The sequence below is a fragment of the Haematobia irritans genome, chromosome 5 (genome assembly GCF_050003625.1).
Source record: "Haematobia irritans isolate KBUSLIRL chromosome 5, ASM5000362v1, whole genome shotgun sequence".
Classification (NCBI taxonomy): Eukaryota; Metazoa; Arthropoda; class Insecta; order Diptera; family Muscidae; genus Haematobia; species Haematobia irritans.
Window position 1 is genome coordinate 53,798,807 of NC_134401.1, and position 15,755 is coordinate 53,814,561.

General features: G+C 31.9%; 2 protein-coding genes across 3 annotated transcripts; one reads left to right on the top strand and one right to left on the bottom strand.

The window, feature by feature from the left end:
- Window positions 1-2,352: 2,352 nt before the first annotated feature.
- Window positions 2,353-3,098, bottom strand: LOC142240212 (small ribosomal subunit protein eS26). Its single transcript, XM_075311908.1, has 3 exons — window positions 2,985-3,098; window positions 2,622-2,799; window positions 2,353-2,556 (listed from the first exon to the last, which is right to left on the bottom strand). Exons 1-3 carry the CDS (start codon window positions 2,985-2,987, stop codon window positions 2,396-2,398), a joined length of 342 nt encoding a protein of 113 aa, XP_075168023.1. The 5' UTR covers window positions 2,988-3,098; the 3' UTR covers window positions 2,353-2,395.
- A 3,635-nt stretch (window positions 3,099-6,733) lies between these two features.
- TM4SF (Transmembrane 4 superfamily) lies at window positions 6,734-15,188 on the top strand. Of its 2 annotated transcripts, XM_075312143.1 has the most exons (6): window positions 6,734-6,837; window positions 6,955-7,239; window positions 7,643-7,831; window positions 8,030-8,215; window positions 14,480-14,680; window positions 14,754-15,188. In XM_075312143.1, the coding sequence occupies exons 2-6, from the start codon at window positions 7,174-7,176 to the stop codon at window positions 14,967-14,969; spliced, it is 858 nt and encodes a 285-aa protein (XP_075168258.1). In that variant the 5' UTR covers window positions 6,734-6,837; window positions 6,955-7,173; the 3' UTR covers window positions 14,970-15,188. The 2 variants fall into 2 exon arrangements, with proteins under 2 accessions (XP_075168258.1, XP_075168257.1); XM_075312142.1 differs by lacking the exon at window positions 6,734-6,837 and having other exon boundaries at window positions 6,844-7,239.
- Window positions 15,189-15,755: the final 567 nt, after the last annotated feature.

Sequence of the window (15,755 nt, forward strand, 5' to 3'; positions counted from 1 at the left end):
ACTTCCATCAAAAGTTATAGTAAAAATTGTACTTAGCCTGCCACTAAAGTTTTAAAAAAATGTCTATTCCAAAAAGGGCTATGTATAGTTAGTACTCTTTAGAACAGAACTGTAAAATATTTTTCAAAACTAAGTAAACATAGCATTCTATAGAATGGACATTTATTTTTGCTATGCTTTCTAAGTCTACTTAGCATACACATAATACATTTTTGTGTTTCGCTATGTTCACTTAGCATGTTCTCCTCAAAAATCTATAGCTTAGAATTTAATTAAAATATGAAAAGTTAATATGCAAATCTTTGGTAAGTAATTTAAAAAAAAATGTCAGTAAACGCAAAAAAACGCTTGGGAAACGCGTACCGAAAACGCTTTTCTTTTGTTAGGATTTTTTGAATTTCTTCGAAAATACCAAACTTTTATTACAAAAAAAAAAAATGTTATAAATTTTTTATTTTTTCAAAATACGAAAAAGCACTGTTCTTTTCTGACTTTAAGTCTTTTGTAAGACACATTTTGAAGTTTCATTGTAAAAATTTAATGTAGTAATTGTAATGTGTTCGATATTCTTTTCGGAATCTTCCGAACATTTTTGGAATAAATGTAAAAAATAAACTTTTTGGTGCTCAGACGAAGCAGGGTTTTAACCCACGATCCTTTGTATGCAAGGCGGGCAGGCTATCCATTGCACCATGATGGCCATCTAATGGTATGTTTCTGTCAAATAAAGTTTCCTTACAACAGCTCGTGGGCGCCGAAAACTATGCTTTCTAAATATAACTGTTTGGCTGAGTTACGTGTGCGTTGATGGCTATAGCGATAATTGTCGGTTGATGACAATAACAGCTTCGTAGCCCAGTGGATAGTATGACATGATGTGGTCCGCGGTTCGAATTTCCGTCCGTCCGTCTTCTACATTGTTTTTACATCGTGTACAAAGTCAACGTATATCACAGAAAGCATATACTTTTCTTCCAAACAAATTTCCTTACAGAGAAAAGCAAATGGGAAACGATATTTGTTTGTCTAAAATTTCGTTTGGGAGGAAAGAATTATTTCTTGGCGTGTATTTAAAATATTATATTGAAATATTTATATAGAACCCGATATGGACGTAATTGTTTCAACTGTGTGACCTGGAATTAGAAATTTTTGTCTTATATTAAAATTAAATGTATAACACTTTATATAAATGTTGTTGTAACATATTTAAACATATGCTAAGTAAGTTGTAACATTTTCATTCTCCAAACCATAATATAACAACAAATGCCAGAAAAAAATTTCCGATAAAGGATGCTAAGTCCACTTAGATGAACAACGCAAAAAGCTGTGTTCATTCTAAAGTGGCCAAAGTCAGTTTTAGCCATGTTCTATTAACACTATTTGGAATTCGTACAATCGAAAACATTCTAAAATATGATTTAATCACCGAAAAAAATTAATTTCTATCTTATATGATTTTTGAGATATATCAAATAAACTTTGATCCTGTCTCCTGTAGACTTCACGTACTCTGGAATGTAGACATCGATATGTAGCTCCTATTATTTTGTTTCTGCATGAAAGTAACAGTCGATTAGACAAACGGTTACATATACAATACAATTGTATGCCATATTGTCCTTTATTAATCCTTCGAATTAATTTATACTTCAAAACTAATTTCAAATTGTAAATATATTCCCTTTAAGTAGTTTTAACGTGGTACGGCATTAAAACCCGACTTCGGTCTATTAGTCAATATTGACCAAAATTCTAACTCTATATTGATAAAAGACAGATCAGAATTACACGAATATTTTTTTGTTAATTGTTTTAAATATTGTGTATCTTTTTGTTTCAAATTCTGTTAGTCAGTTATTAATACTATTTATGTTACGTTTTTTCTAGTTTGAGCTCATGATTTTTATAATTTGTAATTGTTGCTTTGTTTTTGTAGATTTGGAATCTGTATATAGCCTTGATGCTTGGATTCGTCAAGAAAATAAATAAGGAACGATTTCCCCCTTTGTGGTCCTATCGAATAATGGCGGATAGTCGACTTGGTCAATTTTTACTCAAGCATTCTCCCAGTAAATATTAGGCTCGCTACATTAATCGGTCTTTTGTAAAATGTCTGTATGTTGCAAATAACTTGAGCATCGATTGAAAAGTGGAAACAACTTTCCTTCTGGTATATCTTCAGACTTATTCAACTTTTCCTGAACTAGCTTATCGCACACACATACAATTTTTAAGATTAGGCTCCATGTTTATGTTTTACCCCCAATTCTTAAATAAAGGTTTGTGTATAAACATCTCCATTATCTAAGTTTGATCCAACCTTTCGAAATAGAAAACACGTACAAATCTCCTTTAAGAAGTAAATTTTATTAATGCTCTTCTATAGCATTTACTTTCTTGGTTGATTACGAGCCATATCCTTGGGGAAGGTTCTGACTGGAGGAGTACGAATACGACGGGCTTCCTTTGATCTGTTTCTTACGACCTTGGAGTGAATAGCGCAGGATACACAGTAGTGCAATTTGGCATATAATTTGGGCAAAGTGTAAGCTACAAATATAGATAAAAGTATTGCGTTAAAATAGTATCAATGAGTGTATAAACAATTTACTTACATTCCCAAATGGAAGCCTCGGAAATATCACGAACAGCGGCAGCTTCGACGATATTACGGATAACGAACTTCTTAATGGCCTTATCTTTAGGCACACAACGGGCACAGTTGGTGCAACGGACAGCCTTTACGTGTCCTCTATTGTGCTTGCAGCGACCTCCATTACGACGCTTCTTAGTCTGGAAATGGCAAAATACAATTTCGGGTTAGCACGTTTTCATTCTCAAACACTCACAAACACAATACATCAGAAAAACAATTTCTGTATATATTTGGCAACGCAAAAAAGCTTTAATGGTATAGAAACCACAATTTTTCTGGTTTATTTAATTAATTTAACAAAACTAAAATTACAACCACGCACCATTTTGTCACTCTCCTTTGGCCGGAAGAAAGAAAAAGAAAGAAATCTACGGTGTGAAGTTGGTTGCAGTTGTCTTATTTTGACATTTGTATATTTGTAATAGATTTGTGGACACACGTGTTATTCTATTACAAAGTGGAGATTTATTATTAACGTTTTATGGGCGTATCGCACATTAAGATTCATTGTACAACCATTTTGGCTAAGTTAGGTAATAATTTTTGTAAAAATTATGGCCAGAGATTGAATCCGCCGAGCCGTGCCGCTGATTTTAGCCACCGCCAACCCTTTTTTGCCAGACGACGCCGCCGGCGAATATGTCGGCTCATCTCGACTCAAATTTATACGCCAAATAATCAAAAATATTTATATTTAATATTTGATTGTAAGATTGGTTGTACAACTAATCTCATTACCATTCCGATAATCTCTATTTGACTTTATAGTGGAAAAATATCCGCCGACGAATATACAAATTTATATCGACTTAGCCGTCAACCCGCCGCCGGAGGTAAAATTTTAGTAACCGCTGCCGCCGATAAAAATGGGTCGGCTTCATTCTCTGATTATGACCGTTCATTATGTACTTTTATTTTGATGATTTTTTGTGGTTTCGATATAAAGAAGGTTATTCAATACACCTTGCTAATCTGATTTGTATCGTAATGATTTCAATGGCACATATTTCTATTTTATAATAAAATAAAAATAGTTTTTATTGATTGAATAATGCGCTTCACAGTTGTATCGGACGGAATGTCTGTGTTTGTAAATAATCGATACGACTTGTCGGCGATGACTAAATAATCGTAAATGTGTTATCGATCCCATAAACATGCAGCAGTATTGATTATGCCTTCGGACTTAACTTATAACGTAGCCAATATCCCTGCCAGCATTTCAAAGTTCCATTTCATCCTCATCGCTACCACAGACTCGTAAATGTCACCTCAACCATCGCGAACTGTGATGGGGGAAGCATATCAAAAAGTACAAAATGTACATGAAAGTATTTTGCCATCACTACTGTTAGAAGAGCCATTTTATTTTTTGTGAAACGCCAAGCGCAACCAGCTTGTTATATTTTATTTAAATAAAAACGAAAATAAAGTTCTGAAGACATAGATATTACGCTTAAAATTGTGAAAGGTATATGGTGAACAATTTTCGACTTTCCAAATAGAATAAAGTGATCGTTTTTCAAATATTTTTCCAGCCACGCTGTCTCCATCGAAAATAAACAAACTGGCTGATAGACGCTGCAATATGTAACTTGCTACTTAAAACTCAACATCATTCTTTTATTAATGCAAAAATTATGTTAAATGTGATGAGATAAACCGAAAAATGTTATATTTATAAGAAATTATAAATGTTTAATCAAATCAATAAACATCTACACAATCGTGTTTTACTTGACCACAATGTTTCTTCTACAATTACCTTAAAATTCACTTTTTCTGATAGTTTGCAGGGGTTCTTATTGGCGTCCTTCGAAATTGATCTAAATAGGCACCTAATAATTGCACTGATGAGAAACTTTTTCGTAGTAACTTGGCGTGGTACAACTTCTCAATAGTGACGGCGCTTTTCCGACGAGTTTTTGATGTCGTATATGATTGTTTTCGACGTAGTGGGGATTCTCAGAAGCGCCCCCAAATTCAAAAAATGTTGGCAGGGTTGGTACAAGAGCCATTTTATATTTTGTGAAACACCAAGCACAACTAGCTTCTTATAATTTATTTAAATAAAAATGATAGTGAAGTGCTGAAAACATAGTTATTCCGCTTAAAATTGTGAAAGGTATATTGGTGAACAATTTTTGACTTTCCAAATGGAATAAAGTGATAGTTTTTCAAATATTTTTCCAGATACGCTGCCTCAATTGGGAATAAAGGCACTGGCTGATAGACGCTACAACATGCAACTTGTAACTCAACATCAATCTTTTATTAATGCATAAAAATATGTTAAATGTGATGTGATAGTCGTATAAATGTTATATTTATGAGAATTTATAAATTTTTAATAAAATTAATAAAAATCTAAACAATCGTGTTTTACTTGACCACATTGATTCTTTTACAACTATCTTAAAATGAACTTTGTCTGATTGTTTGAAGGGGGTCTTATTGGCGTTCTTCTAAATGTATCCAGAAGGGCACATAATAATTGCACTCATGCGATACTTTTTTGTAGTAACTTGGCGTGGTACAACTTCTCAATAGTGACGGCGCTTTTCCGAGGAGTTTTGGATATCGTATACGACGGATCGATACAACTTGTCGGCGATGACTAAATAATCGGTAAATGTGTTATCGATCCCATAAACATGCAGCAGTATCGATTATGCCTTCGGACTTAACTTATAATGTGCCCAATATATGGGATATGTTTTACACGAGCACTGTCGTCCGGAATAACTGACTGTCTGTAAAGAGCATTAGGGTATCCAGTGCTAAAAGCCCTAATGTCCGTGTCAAACTTTATAAGACGTATCCAAGATATTGGCCACATATAAGATTTTATCCTGATAAACTTATAGTCTGAATAACGCAAAAATGATGTCTCTGACACACTGTTTACATTATAAGGCCGGTACTCTGTTCGGTTTTCGAGTTGAAACTCCATACAAAACCAAAAAATGCGAAAAATTTGCGAAATTTTTTCCATTTGTGATACTTTGTTTTTTCGTGTTGAAAAACTGACGTTTATAGCACGGCGCCATTTGCAATGTGAATTAAGAAATAATTTATTTATTAAAAACTATTTGTGCGGGTTTATAAATCAAACACGGACCATATTTTTGTTCCGAAACTATACGAAGGATCAAAGAAATAGCAGATCAATTGCCCAAGGAAAAATAAAATGTTATTTTGTAAAAACAAGCAACCACCACCAACTTAATCCAATATCGCTCCATGTAAAATAGCGCTCCAAGCTACCTAAAAAAACGCCGCTTTCTATGTGCGAAATAATGGTTTCCATAAAAATTTTTCGCAAGAATGAACATAGTACCGGCCTATAGGCCGGTATGCACCTCTAGCGAAATTGTCGATAGCAAAAATTTATTTAAGTCTACAACAAAAAAAACAAGGCTGTGTACACAAATTTTAAACCAGCTAATCGCTGTTAAAATTGTTAATATATGTTCCAAATATTCCTCAAATAAATTGTTTATTATTTACAGACCTTTTAAACCTTTTACGCACACAATGATTGTAATAAAATAAATGTTTGCTGCCAAAATATGCTTTTGACAACCCTATTATTTTCATTAGAGGTGCGTACCAGCTTACGAAATTGAACGCTACCGAAAATTTCGTTAGCATAAATAGCAATGCATTTCTTATGGGAATGAAATTTTTCGCTAGAGGTGCATACCGGCCTTTATAAGAGAATGAAGCAGCAGACCATTTTTTGCTAGTCGACGCCGAATATGTTGACTCAACTCCACTCAAATTAGCTGCCAATTAATTATTATTTATTCAAAAATGTATTTATATTTGATGTAATTTAGTGTCTGCCGTTGCCGACACAAATGGTGTGTTCTTTTTTTGAGATTGTTATAGATTTTTTTTTGGTTGATAGCTGAAATTTACCACTGCAAAATTCGTCAATCAAATCATCTGCGTCAGCTCGACCCATAAGAACACAGAGATGCCATACACTCGTTTGAAAAACTGTCAAGAAAAGGCACGATACTCGAGCGACATCTCTTTCAATCTCTTTCCGCTCAAATAACATAACGGTATGTTCGTTGTTGTTTTTTTTTTTGAGGGAGATATTTGCGTAAATTTGGTTATAGATAATGCGTTGACTGTTCAATGTGAGCAGGTATAAACAATGCCATGTAAGAAAAAGTCTGTTTACAACACGAACCAACTGCTTTCTTCAAAATTTTTATTACTCTACTTTAGTTCAATTGAATTGTTTTTATAATTTAAAAATCCAATTTCAATTTGACCAGAATCTGAAACATTCATTCACAAGGCACAGTGTTGTCGAAAGCATTATGTGAGAGTTAACGAGGACAACGAGGCAAACAATAACGACGACAAAACCAATTGGAGAATTTACATCAGAACAACCATTATAAATAAAGTTCCCCTTACATCCATTCTGAAATTGGGTTTAAGTTTTCTACCGCTGTTGGTTTCGCACAAAATCAAGCCAATTTTCATATGAAATGGCTTTAACAAAACGTATAAAATGTTTCAAGTATATGGTATACTGTTACATTGTCCTTCTGGCGGTGAGTAGATGATAGATTTATAATAGTAATAAAACGAAAAACAAAAAACTTGGGCAATTTTCACAAATGTCTTTGATGCACAAACACACACACGCACAAACACACATATAGAGCATATGAAAAACATGATTGCGCAACTTATACTCGTGCATACATATGGATGTTCGTCTGTGAGAATTTGTGTTTGTTTGTATGTCGATATTTGCGATACTATCGAAAAATGTAAATAAAAACATTAAGCTATGCAATCAAATCAACAATCACAAATTTCTCATTATTGTTATCACTTACTATCCATCAAGGATATGAAAAATGCCCTAGTAGTTGGAAAACTCTTTATACTTCCATTGGTCTTTCCGTTCTCTCTTTTTCTTTTTGCATATGTTTTTCTTTAACTGTTTAGGTCACGGGCTGTGCACAAATATTTTTGGGCACATCCCTGCTGTGGGGACATTCAGGCCATTATGGAGTTGTTCAAAATAGACTGTGGGCCCCCGCAGCTTTACTATTGTGCTTGGGTCCTGGCACATTCATTCTGTGCTGGATTGGTTGTCAGGCCACTAACCAAAAGAAACGTTGTCTTTTGGGTATGGTAAGTGTTATTGTTTTGCATTGTATTCATCTATGAAATATGGGAGTTCAATGACGAGTGCAATGGTCTAATTAACAAATGCCCTTGTTTTGTTTTGTTTTTCATGTCTGCACTACAATCAATTCATGCCTATGACTATGAATGACATCGTTGGAAATCTGAAACAATTACTGTGTACTAATGGGCCAACCAAAAAAGTTTGCCACATTCCTGGTGATTAATATTTTAATACAATTCTTATTGTGTGGCTGGTCATTGGCCATGCGAGAACATTTACCCTCATCTGTGGAGATATACATCGATGATTCATTCGTTGAGTTTTTGGATAAGTTCTCCAGGACCAAGGTTGATAACCTACATTTGTGGAATAGAATGCAATCACAGGTAATAACCTTGACACACACAAACTCACTAATGTATTGCGTCGTATATACGCTGTCATACATATACACCCATACATGTGTACTCACATTTAAACAGATTTCTCACATATATAGTATATAGGGTGTATACATACATAATTATGCTTTTACACAAAACATAGGATGTACCGAAATCTAGAAACCGAGGAGTTGAGCTCTTATAAAGCTATGTTAAACAAATTTGGTGATTGGAGATGGGTTCAAGGACTCACAAGCATCTCTAAGAAGACTATTGTGAATTAGTATTTTCTGTTTACAATGTAGGGTAGATGGAAAAATTATTGAACTTTTAAGGAAACCCTCTTCCAATTAGATCAGATGTCAAATATCGAAATCACAGCTCTTCGGGAGACCTTGGATTCAAACATATTTTTGTTGTTCTCGTCAAATGTACTGCGTAGATTCTCATATGCTTGTGGGAAGCAAGAATTTAACAAAATAAACACGAAATTATTACAATTTCTGTTCTATGTTTGCAAGAAAAAAGGAACAAAACAATTTCATCTTGGTTTAAAGATTTTTCTATTGATTGTGAGGTAAACTATGCAATTTTTTTCTTAAAAAAAGTATCCAATTTTCAAATAAGTTTGAATGGACTTTTTATACATATATAAATGCATAGAGAGGTATACCAAATCAATTGTGACCTAAAGAACGTTCACTGAAAAAAGATTACCCGTTTCCAAAGATTTTGTCTTTACGCTAATGATTTTTGTATTGATTCCGATGCAAAGAAGCGGAGAATTGAAATAATTATACCTTTAAGACGCAATTCTCTTTCAAATTTGATTTTTGCGTACTTGATTCTAGGAAACAAATTTTAATATATTAGGGGTTTTAGCTTTTTTCTTCATGTGTTATCAAAGTCCTTTAAAAACCATTTTAACAAAAACTTAAATTTCCAATTTCAGATTCGACTTCAACTAGAAATTATGCTAGGGTTTAAGTAAAATTCGTATTTAAAATAAAGTGTTTGGACGCTTTTTTGCCATGTAGTCAAGATGCAAAAAGACAACAAACTTAGAGACAATTTTTTTTTAATTTTGAAGAGTTTTTATGAATTATTAAAGTCAAGTTGACCTTAGCCCAACAATTTATTTATATTTTATATGCTGAAATAGCAAACATTACACTAAAACAAGTGAACCCTCTATGGCACTTAAGTTATTTTATCTATTTTAGTTCATGGAATTATTAAGTTTTGTGAAAATTTCCATGACATTAATAAATTTTTGCGTACGTTAGTTTAATGAACAATTATGCGAAAATATACCATAAAGATTTACTATAATCGTGTCTCCCTCAAAATAGGTCGGAACTTCTTAAAATTTTGTACATTTTACCAATAATGCGCCCATCTTCGTATTGCTTTAAATAAAGACATTTTTGCAATTTTGAACTCCATTTTTTCTTCAATCTAAGAAATTTTCTTTAACAAGTGAAAAAAAAATAATTATGTCAAATAAATAAATTTTCTTAAAATTGTCGAAAAATATTCACTTATTTTTGTGAAATCGACGTGACAACTGCGTTTGTAATACAGATTAGTTAACATTTTTAAAATTAAGCAAATTTTTCTTTCTGGTGGCTTCACTGTTTTTCGAGTGTACACATGTACATGGAGAGAAAGCAGGAGGGAAGTCGTTGTGGCTTGAACATTTCTGGCAAAATTTAAACACAATTACCCTAAAATATGTTTTAGTGTGTAAATAACAATAGAGAAACATTGTTTTCGGGACGACAAATACGCTTATCGGTAAAATGTTCGTCTTTTCTTGTTTCCGAATGTTTTGATGTTAATACAGCATGATTTTTCCATGTTTAATATTACAGTTAAACAATATCTAAATATTTGTTGAACCAATGCCTAGTGGTGAATTAAAAAATTTGATGACAACATTATCCCATAAAGACATTGTTTAGGGACCTATCTAGCTTAATATCTACACCCAAAGAAATTTGTTAGTAGGGACAGCAGAAAAGTCTGCTAAAACAGCAGAAAGTCTGCTGAAAAAGGGACAGCAGTCACTGTTTGCTGAAATAGCAAACATTTCCTGCTATTTTTGAAGCTCGATTACTCTAAAACATGTTTTATTTTGGCTAAAACAAATAAAAATGTCAACTTAGGAGCTATCCCAACATAATTAAAACAATATTTTATGAATATCTATAGTATGTGACCAAAAATCTGAATATTTATCGAATTGAGGCATAACAGCAAACAAAATGTTTGCTGATCGTATTTAGGAGCTTGTAAGTATATTACGGTGCAAAAATATACCAAAAACTACTTTTGGTTCTTAAATATGCTTTGGGGAAAAATTTATAACCTAAAAATTTTATAAATTGTTGTTCATTTGGCCCTGAAGTACAAAAATATAACAGCAGACATCGACTGCTGTTTTTAGCAGACTTTTTTCTATGAGTGTAGGATCAATAAAATTAAAATTAGGATACAGATCTTATTTATCAAATTTTCACTCTCTGTTTGCGATATATTAATGAATCGATTCACTTACAACACTGAAAAAAAAAACATTGAACCCGCCATAAAGAAAAAATTTGGTTAATTTTAGAAATTTGTAATTATTTTTTGAAAATTTTAACTAAACAGTATTACAAACGCTAACACCAGTGGTTGACTCCCAAAGCAGAAGATTATCGTTGTCATACATTATGGATATTGTGATTTATTTCAGATTAAGGAAATTTTTTAGCAATCGTTTGATTTCAATAGATCAAAAGGCTTGGTTTCTATTTTGTATCTGATTTGATTGATGATGGTTTGTATCCGATATGTGTAGTAAACTTCAGATGACTTTTAAATAAGTAAAAATTTGGAGATTGATTTAAACTGGGGATTATATAACGTACCGATCTATATGGACCAATTATGGAAATAGTATTTGTGATAATAACTATACACACGCTCACAAAAAATCGCTTCTGTAACATATACTCCCAAACATATTTTGCTTCAAGCATATATATTTTTGGGTATTGCCCAAACATTAATATGTTTGATCTCTTCCAATATATAATATGTTTGAAAGCATATTGGTCTAAACAATATATATTTGGGTAGTCTAAGTTCCAAACATTTTGTATTTTTGCATCCAAATTCAATAATGTTGTCTTCCAAAAAACAATATGTTATTTTGTGAACATATAATATGTTTGGAAGCATTTTGCACCCAAAAATATTATATGCTTAAAAAAATTCTCCCAAACAATATTGTGCTCAAAATTTTATTTATTTATTTATATATTTACAATCATAATGAATTATGAAAATAAACATTGTAGAAGAAATTATTATTATGATTTTATTTTAATTTTACCTTTTGCTGGACGGGGATTCGAACAGCGGACCACACAGTTTGTAAGGATCAAAGAAGTAGCTGATCAATTGCCCAAGGAAAAATAAAAAATAAAATGTTAATTTTGTAATAACAAGCAACAACCACCAACTTAATTCAATATCGCTCCAGGTTAAATAGCGCTCCAAGCTACTAAACACATATATGTTTATAGGCTATTTCTAAATTAATATATGTTTGCATTCAAGCATATTATATTTACAAACATTTTATGTCCCAAACATAATATGTTCTAAGATATTAACATATATGTCCCAAACATGTTATGCTAGTTTATGAACATTATATGCTTGCACTCAAAAATATTGTGTTTAAAAATTTGTGTTCCAAACATATAATGTTTATAGCCAAACATATGAAAAACAGTCATTTTCATCCGTGCAGGATCCACATGTTGAATTTCTAGCAAATCGGAAGAAAATTGTACCTCTAGCTAGTTTATGTGTCAATAGCCACTCAGATAAAAATAAGAAATATTTCCTTCCAATTTTATGGTAATAGTTTTCCTGTGAAAGTTTGTTTCAATTATCACAAATCCATCATAAATTTGGTTGAGATAACCAAAAACGATAATATTTAGAATATATCGTTTGTTTGCCCTATAAACAATTGATTTCTCAAATTAAGGTAAAAAAGCAAACAAAGGGCGATCGCTAATTGTATGCGATAGCTTTTAAGAATATTTAAGGGCTGTTTTTGTTTCTTGAAAATCTCGTTGGTGATATTTTTCTGGGAATGTTCTAAAATAAGGGAGAATGTTTAAAACAAAAATTATAAACTTTTCATTAACAAATTAATTAAAACTAATTCAATTTAGTGGTAGTTCAAATGTCGATATCGATAGACGTAAGGAAAAAAATAGTCTTAGTTCAAGGAATGTTTGAATCTTTTTATTTAGTAAAATGTGTAATTAGGTTAAGAGAATTAAATCGTCGCAGTCTTCTAGGTTCATCTAACGATTTCTAATGTTTTTGTGCATATCTCGCAATTTCTCTTTTCGACTGCATTAACTTCTCTATTCTTGAACATCCCAACAAAAAAGCGTCACCAAAAAAGTAATGAAAATGTTCTTTTTGGATCCGGAAATGGTGCAAAATTAACGCAGAAGCGATGAATTTAACATGGGCTTGCCATAGGACGGAAGTCATCCATTTCAACAGCCCTTACACTGAATTTGCATCACTTCTTTAGGTGTGATCCGAACTCAATGTTTTGGATGTAAATTAAAAAATTCTATGATATTTTGTCAAATAAATAATTTTTATAATTTTTAATGGATTCTAACCCTTGTCGGAAACGTTTGTCCTTAAATTTTTTCAGAAATTCACAAATTTTTCAGATTGGGTTTAGCATTTTTTTCGACAAAATTTAAATGATTTGTACCATTTTATGAATTCTTATTCCGTTTTTAACGTATTTGAAACAAAAAAAGTTAAAATTATCCATTAAAAGTATGAAAAAACCAAGTTATAAAAAATTGAATTAAAAGAACTTCCTGCACGCTCACAAAAAATTGCTTCAAGCATATATATTTTTGGGTATTGTCCAAACATTTATATGTTTGATCTCTTCCAATATATAATATGTTTGAAAGCATATTAGTCTAAACAATATATGTTTGGGTAGTCTAAGTTCCAAACATTTTGTATTTTTGCATCCAAATTCAATAATGTTGTCTTCCAAAAAACAATATGTTATTATGTGAACATATAATATGTTTGGAAGCATTTTGCACCCAAAAATATTATATGCTTAAAAAAATTCTCCCAAACAATATTGTGCTCAAAATTTTATTTATTTATTTATATATTTACAATCATAACGAATTATGAAAATAAACAGGTAATATAGGTGCTAACAACATAGGTTTACGACCTGAATGCTCAAAAGTTTTTTCTGCCCAATTGTATATTCCCCCACATCTTTCTCACTTCAACGAGATTTTTTAGTTCTTAGCACCTTTTTCTGTAATACAAACATTGTAGAAGAAATTATTCAATTGTATGATTTTTTTATTTTAATTTTACCTTTTGCCGGACGGGGATTCGAACAGCGGACCACACAGTTTGTAAGGATCAAAGAAGTAGCTGATCAATTGCCCAAGGAAAAATAAAATGTTAATTTTGTAATAACAAGCAACAACCACCAACTTAATTCAATATCGCTCCCTGTTAAATAGCGCTCCAAGCTACTAAACACATATATGTTTATAGGCTATTTCTAAATTAATATATGTTTGCATCCAAGCATATTATATTTACAAACATTTTATGTTCCAAACATAATATGTTCTAACATATTAACATATATGTCCCAAACATGTTATGCTAGTTTATGAACATTATATGCTTGCACTCAAAAATATTGTGTTTAAAAATTTGTAATGTTTATAGCCAAACATATGAAAAACAGACTTTTTCATCCGTGTGGGTATTTAAAATAAATAACATAATTGGGAGTGCATCTTCTGGAAATGCTTTTAAAGTTGTGCCTTTGGAAGAACTTCCAAATTTTTTTGCTGGGATATCATGGACCATTAACTGCAGATCTTATCGCTTTTTTCGAAATTTTTGTATTTTTTGTATAGCATAGCCCCATTGCCTTATACTGTAGATATCGGATATAAGAGATCCCACACAATTTTTGTTTCTTATTGTTCATAAGAAAAAGAAAGTACGCTGTTTTCACAAAATTTCTTATATGTATATTTGCTTATATCCGTTACCTAGTGTCACCACTTTTCGTAGGTTACATTTGTTATTATAAGACCTTCTGTAAGAAAGTTGGATCTATTTATCTGAATATAGATTTAATGTTCTTAATCTTGTATACACATATTTTTCTAGTTACAATGCTGTGGCGTAGATGGACCCCTCGATTATCGTCGTTTATCCTTACCCTGGTCCTGCTGCTCGCGACCTGAATCTGCATATGAATCAGCCTGCGATACTCACTATAAACGTGGCTGTTTGGCCGTTGTCTCCGAACAAATTAAATATACACTACTAATAACTGCATTTGGTGCTGCCATCATAGCTATATTCCAGGTATGTTGAAATATTCCCCAATATGGGTCTATCGAAAAAAATTATATTTAATTTATAATTCATTGCTTTACAGAGTTTAGGCCTATTCTGTGTTGTTCATTTGGCCATACTCTATGGTAAAAACGATCATGGCTATGATAATAATAAACTTAGCAAGAAACGCCAGCAACAGTTTCTGCCATTATCCATTCAGGATAAACGTCAGGATATCCCATCACCATTGAGTTTGTCACCTACAGCACCTGGTCATCGAGTGCTAAAAACATCCGCTCCCGGTGGTAAAAAATGACAGACGATTAGCTTTTAAGTGTTCAATTGAATTAAAAACAGAAAAAAAAACAAAAAGTAAAGAAACAAAATGTTTTAGATTACTTAAAAAAAAAAAAACAAATATCGAAATGATATACAAATACAACAAGAACAACTACTAAATAACTAACTAAACTAAAACACACTCACACTATATTATAATTTGAGATGGAAAATAATAAATGTGGCCCTCAATTTATGTTTGTTGTTATTTTGTCATGTTCAATGTACAAAAACAAAAAACCAAAAGAAGATAAATTTGAATTGAAAAACAAACAAAAAAAAAATGAAATTAAATCAATCTCATAGAATTAGAACTAAAAATTCATTAAAAATTTAAAATTGAAAAACTAAACAACATATCCTTTCATATTATCTTTGAGTGTATATAGTGCGAGTTATTGAAATGGGAATCATGGGGGGTTGCGCTATGACTTGAATGGAAGTTTCATGCACAATTGTGGATATACATATTAATTTGGGAGAGATCTACATAAAAGTTATTTGCTGGATACGAAACAGTATGAATTAGTGAATACTACCCCTTTATTTTTAAAATGAGTTCTATATTTACTTACAGCCAATTTCTCATATCCGAAACGAAAGCTTTCGTTCGACTATAATGCCCAAAACAGCTGAATTTATAAAGGAAAATCGGCTGTTTTTGGCATTTCAGTCGAACGAAAGCGTTCGTTTCGGATATGAGAAATTGGTTCTAAGGTTTTCATTTTTTGCTTTGTAATATTTAATTTAACTTTTCGAGAAA